The sequence below is a fragment of the Boleophthalmus pectinirostris genome, unplaced genomic scaffold (assembly GCF_026225935.1).
Source record: "Boleophthalmus pectinirostris isolate CB_2022bp ecotype Guang Dong unplaced genomic scaffold, ASM2622593v1 HiC_scaffold_1, whole genome shotgun sequence".
NCBI classification, from domain to species: domain Eukaryota; kingdom Metazoa; phylum Chordata; class Actinopteri; order Gobiiformes; family Gobiidae; genus Boleophthalmus; species Boleophthalmus pectinirostris.
In genome coordinates, this window is record NW_026570970.1 from 24,691,460 (window position 1) to 24,714,765 (window position 23,306).

Consider the following 23,306-nt stretch of genomic DNA (forward strand, 5'->3'; position numbering starts at 1 on the left):
TCCTGACATAATCGCTGGACAGAAATGAAACTGAGCAAAGGCACTAAGCATCGCCAGCCTGGCTAGTGGTGGTTAGCAGTGGAATAAAACATTAGGGCATTTTACAAAAAAAAATGCCATCAAATAAAAGTTGGGCAAACATATTTTTCAGTAAAGTAAAGTAAAGTATTTAACTAGTATGCAACTACTTCCATAATTTTGCAAGCACTTACAAAGTACATAATAAAAATACAAGTGGTCACTAGCAAATTGAACTATTGTGTTTGTGTTTGGTCCTATATAGCGTGTGTGTATTATTCATTCACTCCATACTCAGGTGGAAATCTACTTCTGTAGCCCTGGGATAGACTGACGGAAACAAGGCTGCCAATTTACGCCATCAGCCCCTCTGAGTACTGGCTTGCCTAAGGACACAACAACAGTATGCAATAACGTCACTGCTGTCCCACAACGGCAGCTGGTATTCCTAGCGGTCTCCCGTCACTAACCAGGTCCAACATTTCTTAGCTTCTGAAATCGTTGGGGCATTCTCAAGGTGGTATGGGTGTTTGTTTGTTATTCTTTTACTCACTGCTATAGGTAAAAACATTTTGGATATCTTTATTAAGTAGTGTTTATTGAAACTTTCTACAAATGTTGTGGACATAAGTTCAGGTGAAAATGCCTCACGTTACAGCCCTTGATCAATAATGCATGAGCCCAAAAGTCTCCAGGTGTAATATGGGTCATTACCAGAGTGGTCAAAGCCGTGGACACTGGACCTGTGCATAAGTAAACACAGAATCTATTTGCACTGTGTAACTTGAGTTATTCCCTTGTTCCCTAATCTATCAAATACTATTTTCAATCGTACTGGCCTGCTGACTTTAGCTGCATGCATTATTGATGAATGATGCTGCTATATAACCTATTTGCTGCTGTATCCTTAACATCAAAGCCCCCTTCCTCTCTGTTAGAGCGGTGCATCCTCTTGTCTCCCACCTTCTCTGTGCCATCTCCTCTCTCCTTCCTCCACTTCCTCTCCCTCGTCATCCTCATCAGCCGGCTTTATTATGCAAATGATGTTGGATCAGATCACTTAATTAGCTTCACCCTGCCTGTTTGCAAGGCCACACAAACAATAGTGCTCTTGGACACACAGGGTTGTTCACACATGCTCAGAGCTGCTGGTGGTTCTCTGTTGTCATTAGTATGCTGGACTCCAGGGCTCACACTGTGCATATGGGAGGCACAAGACGCGCTTTAAGTGGAGAGAAATGCTACAACAGAAGGGTCTTTTCAGGACGGTAGCCCACACATAGCACCACAAACTACTAGACTTTTTTTTTCTAAAATAATATATAGTGTGTCTACGCAGAGTTAGATTTATGTGTGTGTGTATAATGTTAATCGCTATCAAATTGAAATAGCATTTTAAAGGTACACAATGTCATTATTTATGGGGGATTGTCTGTCACCTGGTTTTCTTTGTGGAAATGTTATTGCTGTGACTGAAATGTTCCACAGTATGACATTAAAGTTATCCATCTTCATGCATATAAGAAGGTGATGCCAAATTAGTAGTCCAAATTACAGGCAAGATCTGTGGAGAGGCTCTAACAGTAAGAATCATAGATACTGTATAAAAGAAGCAGACTGAGCGAGTGTGATGTCACCCATAGCATTCAGCGCCACTCAAATGAGGTTCACGATGATCATGGTTACAGGAGCGAATCTGGAGCCAGACTCTATATTATGAAGGATTTTTTGGACGGACAAAATAGCGGAAAAAAAATTCAGGATCATGTGTTGCGGGTTAATACGAACATTTTAAGACCAAAATGACGAGGCTCACTGCTGCAGTTAGAGGAGCCACAAGAGAGGAGCCACAAGATAATGTAAGTCAATTGGAGCCAGGGTCAGAAGGAGCCGGAAGAGCCTCCTGGTGCACTTCCTATTTGGCACGTGGCGACTAGTGCTTTAGCTCTGTCCACTCATATATACGGTCTATAGTAAGAATGCATGACTTTTCACAGCATTTTTACCACTAAAAACACCTGTATTTAAATGCAAGATAAATATGTCTAATGCCATACTCCGGAACATTCCAGACAAAGCAATAAGGTCTTCATGGAGACAAGATGGTGGGTGACCTCATATACATCGAAATTCTTGTTGCAAAAATCTCAGTTACGTTGTTTTTCCAAAATTGCTTCAAAATTTTAGATGCAAAGGTTGAATGAGCACTGAACCCGTGTATATATTTCTGAATGTATTATAGACTTGTAAAGCTCCTGAGTCATATACTTGGAGATAACAGTCCATTTACTCCAGTGTTGTAATAGCAGCATAACTCGGTTATCTCGTGGAGATGGATTGCAGAACAGTTGCAGACACAACCAATCAATTCTGCTGATTACTCCCATTTGTATTTCAGACTAAAATGAGGCCCTTTTATCAGCATTGCAACAATTCCTCTTCAGTAAATTCATTATAATTTGCCCTAATGGATGCATGTGTCATGTTGTTGTACAAGTACTACAGTATGTTGCAGAGATTATTCATCATAAATTGTACAAATGAAGTGATTTAAAGTAGTTGATTCGTGGTAGTTTGCCAACGCAAAGTTGTGGTTTCTTAATGGAATCTCTCTTTCCAGGGCAACCATATTTTTGAAAAGTATAAACTAGTGGCTTTTAGCTGTTCCCCTTTGTTTTAAACCCACACTGCATTTTGTTTTCACATAAAAGGACTATAATATGGCAGTAAAAGTGGTCAAACAAGCTGTATATCACCGTTCATGAAAGACTGTGACCTTTCTGTTACTTGTTACTGTTTGGCCCGGGGGAATTTTTGTGGCCGGGCGGGGGGTACGATGTTTACCGTTGCTACGCTTCCCGTAACATTACAACTGGCTCCAGATAGAACTGCCAGCCAAATGCCTAAACTGTCAGAGTAAATAACTTTTCCATTTCAAAGAGAGTCATTCCAATTAAAGGCGGACGGGCCGAGGGTGAGACAGAGACGGGGAAGCCACAGAGAGTCATGGCTGGCAGGGTGATGCAGGAAGGGAGAGGCGGGGCGAGCACAGGAGGGAGAGGGGAGACGGAGTGAAGGAGATCGCGCTGGATTATAAGAGGAAAAAGGCGGACGAGGTGGAAACAGGAAATCAGTTTAAATTGTTGGGTTGTTTCTGTTTGAGGCTGGTTATGGCTGTCTGTGTGTGATCGAGGTGGAAGGGGTGAATTTACTGAAATGGGAAATGGATAAGAATGAACAAAAGAAGTCTGAGTTTGGGTGTCAAAAATGAATTCACAAATACAAAAAAAGTCTTATATTGACTGGGGGTGTTCTACATGTAAGTGTGTCTGATGGAATGTTCAGCAGTTACCATGGAGACATACAGTAATACATACATTAGCAAACACTGTCAAAAAAGTTTTAAAAGATCAATATGAGTTCATGGCACGGTTTAGGAGTTTGATTTTCAACAAAAACGTGAGAGAGACTAAGTGAAAAACGGATGCCTAATTTTAGATAGAGTGTGACTGTAATTTTATGCGTGGCAGATTTTACATCACAAATTATCTCAGCTCTTGTAAGTCCAGCTAAGTCAGCTCTTTCTGATGATCAGCTGGTCAGATGGTGTTAAAATAAAACTCTGATTCAAGTCTAACAAAGCTTCAGACAGAGCAGAGCCTACAGTTAGCGTCACATCCCCAGGAAATGTTGAAGGCATCAGCTGCAAAGTATCAATATTTGAATTTTTAATTTTATTTAAACTACCGATGTAATGTGGAAAATGCTGTCACAGACTTGATAGATGACCATATTTGAAATAATTGACTTACAAAAATACAAAATACAACAGGTAATAATTAGTGAAGGTCAAAAAATAATGACATGTGGGGAAAATGTTTCTGCCAGTGTCAATCAGCTCTCAGTAAATAAATCACTTCATTAGAATTTGGCTGATCTTCTGGAGCACAGAGGCCTGAGCTTTTGTTCCTGGCTTGATTTAGTTGTTTTTTCTTCCAATTTCCACTCTATCAACGTCTACCGTACAAAGGTTACCGAGGCCATGATTTATATAAAAAATCCAAACATAGAAAAGGAACCCAAGCAGATGTTGAAAAAAGTTAACATCTACACTGAAAATAAATTGACGTGTGTCCTTTGCCTTGAGTTTTGGATGAGTTTTATTCCAGTCAAGAAGCAATTTGTGAAGAAAAGTTGAAAAATTTGTTGAAAATTACAGAAATTAGAGTTGTCCAAAGGGCTCTGTCCAAAGGTTCGGCACAATTTACACACAAACATTTTATTTTATTTTTTTTCAATATTTTAAACACTCTTTCAACAGAATAAATGTGTTTTCTTAAATGTTTATTCACATTTTAATTTATGTCTATTAGAGGAGTATTGGCCCAGTCTACAAAATGGTTGCAGTAATGGAATTCCCTAATGTGGCGTCCTGATTTCCAACCTGAAAATAAAATTTTTAATCTAAAAATGACCAAATTGGGATGAAAAAAAATCTTTAGTGGAATCTTAAATCTAATGATCTTAACTGCGTTTTAGTCCAAACTGTCATAGGCTCTTTAATCAGGCACTAAACACCAGCTGTAAAATGTATTATTAACTTCCATTTTATTCCTCTTCATCAAACGTATTAATGAAGATGAGTAAATGGGGAAGCTGTTAATGGATCCATATTGAAATTAACTTGACATGTGCCCTTTGCTGTGACCTTAATCATGCAGTAAACGCCACACACATGTAGCTGTAAAAATGTATTATTGATTTTGCGTAAACACATTTTATTCCTTTTCCTCTGTGTGCCTCTTTAAACGTGCAGAGTAACCAAACGCAGTCACAAGGTCAGGCTGTGGCTCTCTACATGAGCCACTCCAAAAGCCATGTCCATTATTGATGAGGCTCTCCTATGACCTTGGATATTGATTGAGCAAATTGCACCTCTAATTCTTTTACCACCAGCATCATTAGACGAGTTTGATGTCTAGTAGTTAACCCTTCCAGACCTAAGGGCAATTTTAGTACATTTGTCCTCGTCTGGATTTTTTTCTTAGTTTTGCTATTAAAACTCCACTTTTTGTTCCCTAATGAAGTGTTATACATCCTTTTCTTCAGTGCAACCTTACATTTCACAATCTGCTGCTGTAGTTGTGTCATATGGCTGTTATAAAAGCTATAGGGCTAGAAATGCAAATGAAAACAAACAAACAAAGAAAAAGGAAAATAAAATTCACACTCTTTCATACAAAACACACAGAAAACATGTAAAAACAACTTTTTGGACCTAGATGCGTTAATTTAGGGCCTTAACTAAAAAAGTGCAAAATATCAAGACTGTAAGTAAAATAGAAATGTCCTTTTTGCCCTCGAAGCAAAAAAAACTAAAGTGCAATTGCCCTATGAATTTTCCTGGTGCCAGTCATGGAAACAGCTCGTGTCAGGTCCAGGGCACAGAGCCACATCACTTCCTGCCTTTTGATGCTGCTATTACATTTGTATTTGTATATTTTGACTGAAATAAACCTTTCAAATAAAAATAGCAATGGATGCGCAGACCAAGATGCGTAATGTGCCATATATTTGACAAATAACTACACATAGACCAGATTTTTCAATTATGGACTTAAACGCTCAGAGCAGTCGACCATTTTGACTCACTAGACTCTTGGGCAAAGTTTGGGCCAATCAAAATGGATGGAGCACATGTGTTTGGCGGAAAATAAAGTTGCAATGCATGTGACGTAGGACAATGCTGGAAATATGCTCAGAAAGCCACGAGTTTAAATTTTTTGAGGAAAAAAAGCAAGTTTCTATCTTTTATATTTGGATAGTTAAGCATGGTTATATAAAACATATTCCCAGATATCACAGGGTCTGGAAGGGTTAAAGGGCCTATATTGAGCTGTTTTCTGGTTTATGAAACAATAGTATGAAACAAAACACAACCTCAGGTCTGTTTTTTGAGGAGGTAACTGCATTATAACATGACTTAAAGCTTACAAGAGTCAATTTTGTGTTATATAGGACCTTTAAGCTGAAAGCAGGATGTCAGCTCTGTAGTGACAGTAACAGATTTCCAACATCTTGTTCTGTGCCGCTCGGTTTGATTAAAAAGCTATCCTCTGGGACGCATTTGTACTTTTCATTTTGTAAATATGAAATTCTCTCCCCATTCGTCAAAGCACTGAGGGTGTCTGGAGCATGCCGTGTGCTGTTTTGAGTTATTATTTTCACGCATACAAGCACACATATTAATGAATCACATGTTCTTTGTCATTCCACCATGTGCTGTGCTTCATCTCCCTGGTGTAGGCACATATGTTCTGACACACTGCATCATCCGGTCCACTTGAGCTCCCTATGGTCAATGTCAGTGCAGCGGCTCCAGGCTTAGTGACTTCTAAAGCAAACTTACAGGCTGCGAAGTTGTACAATCAGGCTGCAATTTAATGATTGCATTCCTTGATATTTGATTTTATTCCTTCCTTGAACTGGCCCTATGAGACAATCCACAAAAGTTGTCATGGTCTGTTTTTTTTTATATTACTTACATCTGCATCTTGTATTTTGTTGATTTTGTCAGTTAAAAAATTATATCTATATGAAGTATTTAGATTTAAATTATTATATGACATATTTACATTTGTCGCTGAATTTGCCGCCAAATTTTTATCACTTGACACGCTCGAGATCAAACAGTGACAGTGAACACATGCACATATTTCTGTAGTGCAGTTAAAGACGCCAAAATGACTTGTGTTAAAGTATGAAAAGTTGACAGAGAGTGCCAAGTTTTCAAAGAACAGTGGGCGACCGATTATTTTTTTGTTCAGTGTAAGGAGCGTGCAGTTTGTCTGATATGTAAAGAAAGTGTGGAGGTTTTCAAAGAATATAATCTGCGTCGTCAGGGTCATACAATTCTGTTATACTGCCTACCCGACCCTGGCCCCCATCACCGTCAGGAGAAATAATGTGGCGCACAGAGAAAAAAGTTTGGTGACCCCTGGCTTAAGTTGACCAGTTTCTACATTTGATCATCTGAGGGAAGATATCAAGTATTTGATGCAAGATATATGGAATTATATACCAAAAAAAGTTAAATTACTCAACAGCTCTGCAAACCCTTGGCCTTCTCTCATTGAGCTTCATGGTGAAGTCTCTTGAAATGGTTTTCCTGTCACAGCTCTGCCATGTTAGGGTCAAGAACTGTAGAATGGAAAGCAGTAATCAAAGCAAAGGATGGTTATTTCGAGTTTATTTTTTGTTTACTACATTCCATATGTGTTCATTCAGAGTTTTAACGCCTTCAGTGAGAAAACTTTGTAAATAATCAGAAATAAAGACGAAACATAAATGAAAAAGTGTGTCCAAACTTCTGACTGGTAGTGTAGTACTGTTTAATAACTTACCACATAGTTATTTGTGGCTTTGAAGCATGATATTCTGAATTTCACAAAGTAGCAAGCGTAGGCTTTACTGTGTTTAGGAAAGATTCTAAAAATGTGTAAACAGCTCTGAGTAATTCAATATTGTTTGGTCTAAAAAACCCCATAAGCAAAAATAGCCTAAACATTTATCAAACAGATAAATAAATACATTTTCCAAAATAATCACCACAGTATAGTGAGAGGTAGCGTGAGTGGGGTCAGACAATCAAATTGTTTAGCAAATTAATGCAATTGTGTGTCGTTTGTCCTCTAATGTGGAAGACCAAATCCAGCATTTTAAATAAAATTATAATCGTTTCAGAACGCCTGGCCCTGGATTGGTGGTGTGATTCCAGCTCTTTGGGCAAAACACTTAAACCCACCCTACTGTCTGCGTACTCTGGTGTATAAATGCTACTGTGAGTGTTGTTCCAGATTACACATAACACCTGTCAATCACACTCTTAGCCCCGGCCCTTGCTCCTACTGCTACGTGCCCACTTTTCCAGTATTCTCCGTTCCCTCTGGCTCTGGGCCTGGGCTGGGGGTGACGCTCGCAGTGTTGGTCTGATTTTACCATCATCGCTGTCAGAGCTGGCAAACTCCGCATTCCCATCTTTCCCCAACAGTTATGAAAATATTTTGAGGGTTTGAGGTTATGAAAATACAACATATCAAGACTCTCATAAGAAAAGCTCATACTTGACTTAGTGCAGCTTTGGTTATTAATTTTTCTTCTAAATCCTTTATGAGATCCGCTGTGTGCGTAATAAGTATGTCAGCTGTGTTCTGCGCAGTAAAGTCCTTGTGTATTTTTAGCTTTTAAGTGGAAACTGGCCTTCTGAAAATCACTCCAAATATATGAAGTACATACAAGTATATATATCATTTTAAGAGGCTGTACTTAAAAATACAGTCTGGTGTCAATGTGTACTTTCCCCCCAAAGTCAACAGACACCATGGGAAACTAAGCTATACCATCTTATATAAATCCCGTTGTGTGACTTTTAGTGCACTCCCCATTGAGAAAACCTACTACAATAGACTATACAGATTACTCAAGCCTGTGGGAACTGGTGAGCAATTTTACTGAAAAACACAAACTGTAAATGAGATGTCTTAAATTGGTGTGAAATCAGTGTTTAGAAGAAAACGGCCACTGCTATTGTTGCATCAGTTACAGTGTGTAAGTACGATCAATCCTGTATCCAAAATGTTATGATAAAATGAACCTGAATATTTTACACTGTGAAGAAAGAGAATATCCAGAATCAGCACAGACAAAACTTGGGTATCTTCATGTTATTAGGTTTGTTTTTCAGATCAAGAGTTTGTTTTCATACGTGACAGTTTCGACTGCTCACTAGCGGTCTTCTTTAGAGTGGTCATGTAGCTGTGACGTGTCCGGTCAGCTGATTTATACAGATTTTGATGCTGTCTCTTCTGTTTCCACGGGACTATAAACCGGGACGAGGGGGCTTTTTTACCCTCACACGCCTGGGATACTGTCCTGAGGAAGTCAGACTGCGGATGGCGCTGTTGTCCTGCCTCCGCCGGTAGGAAGACGGCGCCAAAACCTGTATCAATCAGCTGACCGGACACATCGCAGCAACATCACGTGACCACTCTGAGGAAACTGTCAGCTATGAAAACAAACTCTTGGTCTGAAAAAAGAATCTAAGAACATAAAATATCGGAGGACCAAATGGACCTCACTGGACTATCGGGTATCTTCAGTTGGAGAACAAATGTAAAATAGTTAAAATTCTGTCTTAAACTTGCATTGTCGACGTTTTTTGATGGAGGGTCTGCCACCTGCTTGTCTCCATGAAAATGTTATTGTTTTGTCTAGAATGTTCCACTGTATAAATTAAACCTATCTATCACAAGGGAGACAAGCCAGTTACAGCACACACGCTTACAGTTCAGATCTGCGGAGAGTCGTCCCTAGGGCTGGGGATCATTCAGAAGTTTCTGATACTATACATACCCCGATACAATATGTTTCTCGATACAGTGCACTTTTAATTCAATACGATTCGATATGATTTATTTCAGATCGATTTGATATAGTTCAGTGAAAAAAAAAAGGCCACCATGTTCACTAATTTTGTGCAAAGTTAATATGAAAAACACCCATTTTACTCATCAAAACAGTGAAAATGTGAACACATGTGAATCTGTAGCTCTTACACAAAGTAATTGTATAAAATATACCTAAAATTACTTTTGTGATATATATCGAAACAACAGCCCACAATATCGATACTGTATCATCAATTTAAACATTACAATATGTTGATATTTCAATATTTTTGCACACTCCTAGTCGTCCCTATTCACAGAAGGAATTATACAATTTTTGAGCAACAGAAACGCCTGTAATGAAAAAATTCTAGATGGATACGTTTAATGTCATATCATGGAACATTCCAGGCCAAGCATTGACATCTCCATGGAGAAAGTAGGTAGCAGACCCACCATCAGAAAAGTTGTGCAAAGAAAAAAAAAAAAATGCAATTTCCATAAATAATGACTTTCTTATCTGTAATGGTTGAGATAAACTGTAAGTAGCTAATTGAAAGTGTTCTATACGGACCTCATATGCACAGCTTTGTTGGATACTCTGAAAATATATAGGGTGTATTTTGTACTATACTTTGGCGCTAAATCTGTACATTTTATGAGATTTTGGGCGTTTTCAACTAAATCAACAGATCTTTTAATTTTGGAAATCTGGAGTGTGGGCTGTTACAATCTGGATCGTTAAACCTGCACATTCAGGATCAAACCCCTCCCATGCTATAGTACCGTATATAATTTCCCATTGACGATGATGAGTATAGTATATATTTTATACTATACTTTGCCTCTAAATCTGCAAATTTTATGAGATTTTGCTGTTTTTAACTAAATCAATGGATCTTTAATTTTGGAAATCTGGAGTGTGGGCTGTTACAATCTGCATCGTAAACCTGCACACTCGGGATCAAAACCCTCCCATGCTATAGTACCATATATAATTTCCCAATGACGATGATGAAGATGTCTGGAGCTAATATAAGCAGTAGCTAAAATAAAACCAGACCCTATTGGACCTAAGCCCAGCATTTAATGAACAGCTCTGTTTGGTGTTATGTTTAAAATCACCATAAATGCCATAGTGCTCAGAGGCACCATGTTATTGCTAAGTCTGCTAATTTTATGAGATCAATCCACTTTACCTTTACAATGGCGTGCTAGTCCTGTTTAATTTTAGCTAACGCTGCAGATCTGGTAGGGATTCTGTTATCTGATTGGCTACCCACCATGTTAACTGTCAGCTTCTATAAACACACGTGTTGTCCAATCAGGGTGGGCCGCTTTGTGCGTGTCAGCAGGTCCAAGTGTTCATCCTATTTGCTAGTTTATATTCCTTGACGTACTTTTACTTCGTGTACTCATTGGTCGGCCGGGTGTTCTGTAGTAGTTGAAGTAGTGGGGGGTCACATAGTGTCATTGATGGATATGGCTTTAGTATCAGCACTGTGGCCATTTGCAGTCATGCTTTGTCCACCACTGGGAGCTCTCAGACCAGTTTTGCTGAAATCGCACTTCCCCATGCTTCACTGGTGTTTCTGCTAGCCCAGAATTTTAAGTGTCTGCAAAAGTTAAACAAAAAATGCAATTTGACAAAAAATACTGTATGGTTTAATGCTTATGCTGGTAATTAACGCCGTTCTTTTTGGTGTAAAAAGTCTTTGTTGTCCTTAGATTTTGAATGACAATGGAGCTTTTCTGAATTGCTTGGCCAGTTACACAAAACAAATAAATCTGAATCTGCAACCAACTACTTCTAAAAAGTTATGACAGCCAATTTTGACTACCCAAATGTGGACTTATCAAACACACTCTATTGTGCATATGCAGTTTATTTTTTTCCACTGACCAGGATCATAGTTAAAGGAGACACGCTAACTATTGTATTTGGCTAAAAAACAAAAAGGAAAATACTGGGCAAGACATGCCCTGATGCATTTACCAGAAATTGTAATTCTTATTGACCGTAAATGACCTTGTGTCTGCTTCGTAAAAAATAACAGGCCTAATTCATTCCATTAGAATACAAAGGTTTTTTTTTTTTATTATTTTACTTAGTTCTCCATTTCTAAAACCAAATTTACTTCCAATTCAGTTATTGAGTTACACATTTTGGTGCTCTATGTAACTTCTAATCTGGTGGTTCATTGTTTTTGTTAGTGGATTAGCCTCTCCACAGATCTGACTTTGAACTTGGGCTTGAGATATAAGTTCAATGCCGTACCATGGAATCTCCCCGAGCAAATAAACAATATCTTTATGAATACAATTTGGTGGTGGAGCCTCATCACAGAAGTAACAGTATAAAATAAGATTGCATATTTTGGTATAGAATTGTACTTGACCATAAAGACAGATTTCCAGTATTTACTGTACTTTGGTTTTGACCATTGAAATACTGTAACCCACACCCTATAATTAAACCACCACTCATCAGACTTTTAGATGAGTTTCCCTTTCTTTCCCGTTGCTTTCCCTTTCTGATCACAACACTCTTGTTTTCGTCTATTCTTTTCATCTGGATCTTCCTCCACCAATATTGACTTCAAACGTGTACAGCGGTGTCACCTGCTGGTGTGGATGGCAGCGTTTAGGAGGAGGCGTTCAAAGACTTGCTGAGTGCAGATATAATAGCACAAGATATTTAAAGAGAACAGCCCTTTTATCTGAAGGGACAGTCTGAATTATTCATGTGGTGCCTTCACAGAGACAAAGACGCAGCAAAAAGAAAATACAGGAGAAGACGTTTCACTGAATTATTGTTTCTGTCTCGTTCCATAAGCAGGGCATTCTTCCCCAAACACTATATTTAAGTGTGTGTGACTGTGCATTCTATTCTCCCCATTATTTACCTCTTTCTTGTTTAGAGAAATGCCTGTCTTCGATTATGCTGTTGTCTTGAATTTTCACTTACAGTTTCTCTTTGTCTCTTCTACAGCGTGCAGAGCTGGCTTCTACAAATCTGCACTGGGAAATATGGAGTGTTCAAAGTGTCCACCTCACAGTTTCTCTCACCACGAGGGGGCGCTGCACTGTGGATGTGAGAAGAACTACTTCAGGGCAGAGGGAGACCCAGCGTCCATGGCTTGCACTCGTAAGTATCTCATTTTGTGAGGACTTGAAATAAAACTTGGTGATGAGTGGAACTGTCCGTGCTCTTCAAAGTGATGACATATTAAACTGTAGCAACTGACAATTCAAAATAAAATGTCGTCTGAATGGCAACTACAACAGAAAACTGAACCCATGAGAAGGATTTGTGAAGCTTCTGATGAAACAGAAAGTTGATTTTGATTCTGTCTTGTACAGCATGATATGTAGTAGGCAAGGCTTAGGCTTAGTAATAAATATTCACACACTCATATATTAGTCCACCATTGAACACAGACACAAAGGAGCTACTTCCTCACCCAACAGATCAAAGTGAATATGGTAACACAGATGTAGTGTATGGGAGTATTAGAGGAAACAGTAAATCAATAGTGTTATATTGTAGACTATATCCTATAATCTTCCAGTTCACGGGCATGTGCTGACATTGAACCTCCAAACATTATTTCTTACCAGCCTTTTCTTTTTTTTCCTATCTTTATCTAAAATGCTATGAACTGTATGAAACCTTTAAAAAAATCACATCTAACTTAGACCAAAATTGTCACTATGTTCCTCAAACTTATGACTTTCAATGAAAAAAACAAAAACAAAATAATAATAAAATTAATAAAGACACTGAATCCCTTCGGCCATAAATCTAATGACAAATTCTCCACATTTCATAACTGTACACCCACAGTGTTCCCAGGATTCCCCAGTCACTTCACGCTGATGTTGCAGCTCACATAAAAAACTGTAGGCAATCGTTCAAATAGTGTTCATGTCTCTGTTCGGGGAGCTGTTAAAACCTGCCAAAATTCCCGAGTACCCAAAAACTATTTATTACCTTTTCCTCAACTTTTGTGCGAGTTACAGATGCTAATTCTTCCTCTAAGCCTCTGACAACACATCCACTAAAACTATAAATTACTGCAGTCCCCTAAGCCGCATTACGCCTATGTCAGTTAATGTAGGAGGCGAGGGAAAACAATAGAAAATCCAAAATGTCCGCCCACAGCTATAGATTGAATCCTAATTAGAAGAACTGTCACGGCAGGTCTGTGCGCCTTTGTTAAGATTATCTACACCATCTTGTCGGCTACGCAAATTCTGCTCATCAGGACGGATTGAGCGACGTGAGGTTGTGGAGATAATGATGGCGATTAGCACCGAGACAGATAGCAGCAAACACTTTAGAGGTTATTCAGACATGACTTTAGTCAAACTTATAGATTACAACGTGTGAATGAGGAGCAATCGAGGAACATGTTTAGGAAGGCATTGTTTTAAAGAAGACCTATATGACCCCCATGGATCATTATGTTATCATTTGGACATATAATTTGGACCTTAAAAAAATATTTAATCAAGTACTAATATAAAGGTGCACTCACACTAGCCCAACTGTACCTGATACCTGATAGTCCCTAAATTGTGATACGTTTTTTCCAGTGTGCGCACAAACGAACTGTGCCCGAGCCTTGTCAGGAGCCTACGAGCCTTGTCAGAAGTGCTGATGTTACTCATATGAGGAAAACAGTGAAAAAATGTATCTCCAAAACATGTTGAATGGTTATTCTGAACAGACAATAGAGTCACATGCAATGGGAGGTCAAATTTTGATTTATAAATTGTACAATTTTCTAGCATATGGCAGATGTGAAACCTGTCCCCCCTCCCCACAGCTCGTCTTTGTTCAGGCTCATCTGTCCTCTGGTCTTCTTCTGTCAGACCAAAGCTGGCACTCCATCAGACAGCAGTAATGTAGATACACCTAATGGTGACCAGTCTAATTTCATTGTAGCTTTAAATCTTTCTGTTTGATTTTATGCACAAAGGATCAGGACAGGCTTTTGAACCAACATTGCACTATGTAACTTTATGGTCCACCACCTGCTTGTTTCCGTGGCGATCATTGCTCCGCCAACACTGTGATATGTGGAATGTGACAGCTATTGTTGTATGGGGATATAGTGAGAGTACTGTATATCCTGGAATGACCTGGAATGGACTCCATGTACATCCTGATAGGTGTTGTGTACACTGTAACATGTGGTTCCGATTCAAATACAGGATGCAATTTTCATTTGAATTGGTGTTGGACGGAACATTTTGAAGAAGACAACATAATGACATAATGCATAGTTTTGTGAATAGTTAAACATCGGATATCTCTACTTTTAATCATTTCAAGAGCATGGCTATCACAATATGGAAACAGGGATATCAGCCAGCAACACAAATACAGACATTTCTTATAATTTTCACTGTACAAATAACTAAATTTTTGTAATTAATTTGATTCCTTTCCTTTCTATATTTAGACATTTAAACAGATTGTTCCGTGTACCACTGTGCCAACATTGTGAAACTCCATCACACATGAAGATTCACACATTTTTGGCTTGGACTGATTTCCAGCCAATCCACTGTAAGCCACACTGCAGACACAGACGGTAGACTGGTGTGTGCATAGCTCGGGAGTGAAGTCAGTTGTTGTCAAATAAAGCTGCATTTTATCTGCAGACGCACAGATCGCTCTCTTCCTGGTCCTGCTCTTTTGGATGATCTGGCAGAGCTGTTGTGTCCACCGTGTAATTACAGCAGCCACTTTGATATAGAAATCTGGAAGCACTCAGGGACCTCTGTTTGTAATAAGGCACATCACTTTTATACGTCAGCTGCAGTCAGACTTTATTGGCTTGAAGAGCCGATGCTGTGGCACTGCATTCTTTAACAGCAAAAGGTTAGAAACAAGTACTGTTATTAAAAAGCTGAGGAAGTACAGTTAACCCACCAACAGTTTTCATCTGTTTTAAATTGGAGGTCATATGTCACTATTTAGAACCACAGACAGTTATTAAAGTCATCAACAACAATGTCTGTTTTTTGTAACTTATAAAATACAAATCTATAACTGTCAAAAGAATATTCAAAATATTGCTGAAGATCACATGGAAAAAATATGTGCAAAAGTGAACGAGGTGCTGGTTTTAATCTATTTAAGTGCATAAAACATAGTTAGCATTATTTTATTGAAGATTTAGCTTTTTTCTTTTCTTTTCTTTCTAGGTAAGTGAGTAAGACTTTATTTATAGAACAGCTTTCACAGATTAAAAAAAAAAATTAAATCAAAAATTGCTTTACAGAGTTTTGTCTGTGTCCTGGTTGTAGGCAGCAGATATGATATACATAGAAGTAATTCCATATCTGTTACCAAGCAACCACAAGTTAACAAGGATAAAAAAAAAATCTAAATTGAACAAAAGCTATGATTTTGATGTAATTTTCCATGTTGATGACATTAGGAAAGATTCTGTTTTAGGATTCATGACGTCTTCCTGTATTTATGTACTTCTTAACTTTTCAACTTCACCTTTATTTCATAAATTGTAAAACTATGTCATATACACTTTTATTTTCGAATCTGTCCTTAATACATATTTTTTGCTTGCCTCTTGACTTCCAGGCCCTCCATCCGCCCCTCGAAACGTCATCTCGTCCATCAATGAGACGTCTGTGATCCTGGACTGGAGCTGGCCGGAGGACACAGGGGGACGCAAGGACCTGACCTTCACCGTCGTGTGTAAACGTTGTCAGAAGAGCACCAGTGGAGGCCCCCTAAGGTGTGAACCCTGCAGGAGCAACGTGCGCTTTTTCCCCCGAGCCTCTGGACTGCATAACACCACAGTGACGGTGGGAGACCTGCTCGCTCACACCAACTACACCTTTGAGATCGAGGCGCAGAATGGGGTATCTGCCCTGGCGCCCAAGATGAGACAGTACGCAGCAGTAACCATCACCACCAACCAAGCAGGTAGGAGCACAAAGTAATCAACAAGGAATATCAAAATCATAGGGGGAAAAGGAAGACATCTCAACCTTCTATTGGCCAATAATTTTCTTAAAATCCATTTCTTAAAATCCATTATTTGTTGTAATACAAGAAGTTAATGGGTCTAGTCCAGTGGTGTCCAAACTTTTTTCACACTGGGCCACATATATAAAACATTACAGTGCCTTTCTGCTTTAAATGTGTTTAAATACAAGTGCTCAATACAGGGAGTATTCAGATTGGTGCATTTTACATGATTATGACAGAGCCACTGTACTTCAAAAAAAGACTTACATTAACATTAATTTTATTGTTCATTTTTGTAATTTAAATTTAGTTTCGATGCATTCAGTTTATGGTTTTAGAATTAAATAAATTTGTATACATTTGCTGTAAAATGTTATGCAACAAAAATTCCCCTGAGGGTCACATTTGGACCTCCGGCCATAGTTTGGACACCCCTAATTTAGTTTGTAATCAGGCTAACATTTGTGAATTTACTTTTTAGATATTTGATGCAAACTAAAATGTTCCAACCACAGGGAAATCTGGCTCTTGCCTCCCTTCTGCTCAGTGGCGGAGTTTGCAGTTTGGGAGCCCTAGGCGAACTTGAGTTTGGGACCATCACTATAATGCAATTTATTTATTTATTTTTAAAAATATATTTATTGTCTGTTTTCCCCATTGTTTTTGAGACATGCACATCTCTATTTATTTGAATTGTGGTGGATTGGAAACTTGTCTTATTAGTTAGATAGCCTACTAGATAACCAGAACTGAAAGTAGTTTTATTTTTTTGCTAGTACAATTATATTTTTGTTTACATCCATTACATATGATTATTTTTTTTCTTATGATTATTGTTTTAAAATAAATTACTCTCATTTAATGTCATATTGAGAGAAAATGAAAATGCTCTGAGGCCTTGGCCTGAGGGCAATTGGTTGGGGTCCCTCCAGGTTTGGGGGCCCTAAGCAGTTGCCTACTTTTGCCTAATGGTAGCTCCGCCTCTGCTCTGCTACAACAACATCAACTCAATTGAGAATCTAAAAAACTCTAATTGGCAAGAACTGGCTGATGATATTTATATAAATATCCTACAGCCAGATTCCTATTCAATTCAATTCAATGTATTTTTGTTGGGCCCAAAATCACAGCAGCAGACTTTACAAAATGGTTGATTTAGCCAACAGAAAGTTAGTTCATTAAACAATGATTGGTAAAAGACAAGCAGTCTAGTGAACAGGGAAATGTGTTTATTAATATAGGAACGTATATAGAAATTGGATGCACCAAGACCCTCACGAGTCTTATCTCGCAAGGATAAAACATTTTCCGCAAACCTGTGCCTGTGGTCTCAAGTCTGAGGTTCTTCTAGTTTTTCCCCGCTAATCACAACAAAAACTCTCATAGAACTTATTTTATTTAAAAGGCTCATTTCCAAAAACCACAAATTTGTCTTATTGATTTGCCTAAAAGCCCCAAAGTATTGCATGTTTTCTTCTATCAAGAGAATTTTCGTATTAGATGAACTAAAGCCAAAGAGATAAGTTTAAAGTATTCCCAAAAGTTCTCAAGCATTGAAGAGTTGAAAGGAAAATTGCTGGCTTGCCACTGAAATGCAGTTTTAGTCATTGCCAAAATTACATATCTGACAAAGCATGTTTTGAAATTGGTTCCTGGACCCAGTATTTGAATCAAAATACTACGTTTGGCCGAGTTTGTTTAAAAGAAACACAATGGGATCCTTCCATTACAAAGAAGACTGTCTTTTAACTCCTATGTAATTTGAAGTCAGTGATATGAGCTAACCTCTTTGCACTCATTGTTTTCTTAAGCGCCTGTCATCATGTACCACAAATTATTCGTCATAGATAAGACGCCGCTGTGAGGAACATATAATTTAAAAATTTTGAAGATCGACAAGCTTTAAAGGTCCTATATTACGCAAAATGGACCCTCGTGAACTTTTACTCATGTTATAATGTTGTTACCTCCTTTATTATTAATCGTATTGGCGAAGCTTAGTATTAGAAATTATCCAAATGATTCTAGTGAAGGTGTATGCAGTTTAAAATACAGTAGAGTACTTCTTACTGTATTACCACATGACATCACAAGGTGGAATAGAGTTTTGTTTTCAGTTTGAGAGAATGAAACAAAACACAACTCCAGGTAAGTTTTTGGTGAGGAAAAAACATTATAACAGATCAGAAAATAGAGCAATATTGGCCCTTTTAAGATGTAGTACAATGTTCTTGTACAGTATTGTAGTTTTGTTCATGCTGCTTATGGTCTTGTACTTAGCTTCAGCTATTACAATCCTATCAAAGTACCTCCAGCCCTCAAAACCAAACCATCTTAATGTGGTCTCTTGGTTTTTACCAAATCAAAACATATAAAATACCATTGCTTTGATACTCATTCACAATCTTTCCTAATCTTCCCATCAAAAAAAAAAAACAAGAAACGTCAGTGGTGAAAGAAGTACTCAATTTTGTTAGTTAAATAAAAATACAGATACCAGAGCAAAAAAAAAAAAAAAAACTCAAGTGAATGTAAACGTATCACATAAAAAAATCTACTTATGAAAAGTATTATAGTACCTATTTAAAAATATACTCGTAAAATGTAAATTTTGTATATTTTGCGCAGATTTTAAGCCTTATAAAGCTTCAATTGTAGTGATTTTGATAAAGATTTGTGGTGAATTTTGTTTAACAGAAACAATGCAATTGTTAGAACATGTTAAAAATAAACCCTCAGGCTTTTCTGCAGATCTCAAACAATAACGAAAAGTACTTTTACTTTTCAGTCCAGTTCAAACATGTACTGGAGAAGTAGGACAAGTACAGACACTGCTCTCAAATGTAATGAAGTAAAAGTAAATACTGAAGAAAAGTACAGATACTTAAAATGTGTAGTTAAGTGCAGGAATTTTTACTTTATTAGGTACCACCACTGGAAAACATCAATATCTTGTGCCCTGGTACCTCACAGGCTGTTTTTCCTTTGACTGTAAACTAGACTACAATAGTTCAATAGTCTCAAATCGATGGGCAAAAAGAGGCACATGAAATACATTAAGATCTCTGTAATCACATTGGATTTAGTTCTTTGTCAGTGAAGAGTTCCCAAATGTTTTGCCATTGACTATTGTCTTGTCTGGCATGTGGTAACAGAAGCCTTTGTTTTGAGTAATAGACGCCATATTGGTCACCTCAAATGTCTAAACAAGTGAGCTGAATCAGCAGATAAAACACAGCAGGCATGTAAACAATATACAAACGGTTACTTAAGGAAACGTCAACAGAAAAAAAAAAAAAAAGTTGCATACAGTACACTATTACTTCAATCAAGATACTGTACTCTTTCAACTATAGCATTGCAATAACATGACTCCAGATATTATCAATGCAAGTTATGACAGTCTCATATAAATACAAATTCTAAAAATGTCGTTTATCAGGAAGGAGATCTGACATACAAGTATATCCTCCAACCCTTCATAGACAAAAGAACAGTCTCTGTGCACAGCAGCACGCCAGCTAGCTGACTGTGTCTCAGAACTAACAGTCGCGTTTATAAAAATATGAAATAAACAAACTAGCAAAATTAAAATGAGTTTAAGTAAAGACTACCCCATAAGCACTGTGACACAAACATTCCCCTTTCTAAACACAGAAGTGGCCTCTGCTGCAAGATTCTTTTTTTTTTTTTTTTTGATGTGCGTAATTTTTAGAATGTTTTCAGTCATATCCTAGCCTGGTTCATCAGCCGATTTCACTTCGTAGAAACCGTCTGACCTCGCAGCATTAGGATTCGTTCGATGGTAGACGGGTACTTTTTTAATTTAACCAATCACTGCTATATGGTTATGATGTATGTAATGCACTGCTAATGGGGCTAACTGGTATATTAAGCGTTTCCCAAATCCTGTAGGAAGAAGGGCAATAACGTCTTTCCCCTTGATAAAATTCACCAAACATTCTCTTTTTTCCGGCTTTAAATCCTCGATCCCGGGAATTGTTGCCAACACACAATATATGGCTCTTCGTTGATTGGCTGGTGCCCAGACCTGCACTTCCGGGGTTTTTGCGAACCGTCTAGTGTATTCTGATTCCTGACCTAGTCACTTGAGAGAAATGAAATTTCTAGTCACATCCACCCACCTCCTTTAAATATATATTCATTTTAGTACAACTCTACAAAAATACAGATATATAATTGGACAGGAAGTAGTGACGCTAACAGTGAGGTTTCAGGCCTACTCAAGTAAAAGTACTGATTTGGAAAATGTGCTGTAAAGATGCACAGTCAAATGCCAAAATACATAAACATTTTGTGGTTAAAGGATCCGGCACTTATTTGTTGCCATGGAGATGACATTTTATTGCTTTAATTAGTTTGTTAAACATTTATGAAGCTTTATTTCATTATTGGTGTCACTGCATCTCAAAAATACCTTGAAAAACATGTATTCTTATTGTAAGCGGGAAAGCCACAGATGTGATATAATGACAAACACCATACTTGTCACCATGGATAAATAAATAAAAGTTACATGGTGCGCCTAACTCAAATTTATGCATTTTTAGACACTTTTCGATTCTGACATTCTCATATAACACTACAGTTTATCAGCTCCAAACATATGCAGCCAAGCCATCAGCACTGGACATTTACGAGGCCATCCAGAGCTGCATTTCTGTTCTTTCATGACAAGGATCGAGTGTCTTCCCTCTTCACAAAAATCCTCTTAACACAAGATGGTTTCCTGAAGCTCCCATCAATCTTTTCAGACAAATTCTTTCTTTTTGCACTTAGAAGAATATAAGGCCTATGGAAAGTAGTGCTGCTGGGGAATAAATCTGGTAGCTGCGATTGCCAGACCTCAAGAATTCCCGTCTGTAGCTAGGCATGCACAACTGTCTTGCTAGAGGATATTAGTTTATTATCTTTTCAATCTATGCACAAACACTTTCGACTTTGTTAGTTTTTAAGTGTCCTCTCCGCCCATAATTTCCAAAGCCCTCAACTGTTATCTTTTTGTTTATCATCCAAGCCGTAACGCAATGGTGCCAGCGAATTCTTTCTCATCGCCTTTGTGTTCTTTCCATATTTTGCGCGGGATGTTTTCATTTATAAACCTCAGATAGTGACGAGCAGATCAGATTTTGTTCCATTAGTTCTCAGTGGTTTTGAAGACTGCCAAGCGATGATGGAGTGGCTGCAATAATAGGGGATTTTTAAAGCAGGATATTAAAGGGTGCACTTAGTGGTATTTAGGAGAGCTGCTTTCTTTGGATAGAACAATACGTTTAAAGGGCATGAGTATTTATTATATTTGGGTTGATCAATGCATTCCTATAGTGGGTGGGGGTAATTTCTTGCAATGAAAATAATATAATGCCCAATTTGATGATATAGTTGTGGTTCAAGGGAGTGGTTCTGAAAATAAAGACTTAACCCGTCGCCTATTTTTATTAGTCTAATCGTAACTATTGTGTAATTTAGACACGTTTGGTCTTGGTTTACAGTATGTACAGTACCGATCAAAAGTTTAGACTCACCCTTTCATTCAATCAATCGATTATTTTTTTTTCTATATGTTTACTACTTTTTACATTTGATATACACACAGAAAACATCAAATATATAAAGTACGATATATGGAATTATATAGCAAAGAAAAAAAGTTGAATATATTAAAGTTTAAATATATTTGAGAACCAAAATCTCAAATTAGCCAACCTTTTATTTAACTTTTTTCTTTACTAAATAATTCCATATATCTTACTTCATTATTTGACAACAAACTTAAAATAAATACATTAATAATAATAATAATAATTATTATTATTATAATAATGTGAGTAAAATATTAGATATATTGATGTTAAATATGTTTTCACGAAATCAGTAGCCGAACTTGTCACATACACTTTACCCTCATGGGAACTTAGACAATGAAAAGAAATGTTCTCACCAAAAGTGTAAAATTGTCAGAATATGTTTTAGATAAGCGCCATTACATTGTTTAATAGGTTCCATCTGTTCTGTTAAAGCTCTTTTATAATATATTTTCAGTACTTCTAATGTATTTGAAAAGAGAAGAACTGGACAATATCTCCTGAACACTTCCTTCTGACAGGTTTATATGTGTGTGGGCCTGCTGTATTACTACTTAGGTCTGTGTCACATATGGCACATGTGAAGGGCACATGCAGAGATAATACATAAATCACGCATGTGGACATTCCGTAAACTAGAAACAATGTAATCAGTATGTAAATACTGTGGCCTGCCTATATATGAAGGTGACCCTATAAACACACAAAGACACAAAGTAGATGTGTCTGGAGGCAGTCAAGGCCCACCCCTGACCTCTCCCATACATGAGAGGCGGGTGATGTACTGCTTATTTAAACATGTGTCCAGAAATGGAGATTCAGTATCCCATTTTGTCAAGGGAAGGATGTAGATGGTACAAGCTTGATGTTTAGATATAAGCTTCTTCTTTATTATTTGTTTCATGAATTGTAAACAAATATATTAATTTAGATTCATGTGGTTGTAAGAGATTGTTGTCTTTACCAGTGCCAGAACAGTCACTGATTCCAAATTAAGAGAGTTAAAGGAATTGTACGTTCATTGTGCTGATAACAGAACTGGTTAACTGGTAAAAGCTCATAAGCACCGCCCCATAGCCTGTAGCTCAAAGCTGCACGATGGGTGTCCCAAGCCTGAATAAACTGACATGCACACCCAACTATAAAAATGCTATAACAATATTACCTGTGGAATTATATTGGTCTATTAGCCTGATTCATCAGCCGGTTTCACTTTGTGGAAACCAT

General features: G+C 37.6%; 1 protein-coding gene across 2 annotated transcripts in view; it reads left to right on the plus strand.

Moving 5' to 3' along the window:
• The window catches only part of epha3 (eph receptor A3), a 129,607-nt gene that overhangs the window by 54,671 nt on the left and 51,630 nt on the right, over positions 1-23,306 (plus strand). For both annotated transcript variants that reach the window (XM_020920413.2, XM_055150323.1), the window contains 2 exons: positions 12,457-12,612; positions 16,081-16,428. In XM_020920413.2, the coding sequence (XP_020776072.1) occupies positions 12,457-12,612; positions 16,081-16,428 (504 nt within the window). The remainder of the gene's footprint in view (positions 1-12,456; positions 12,613-16,080; positions 16,429-23,306) is intronic.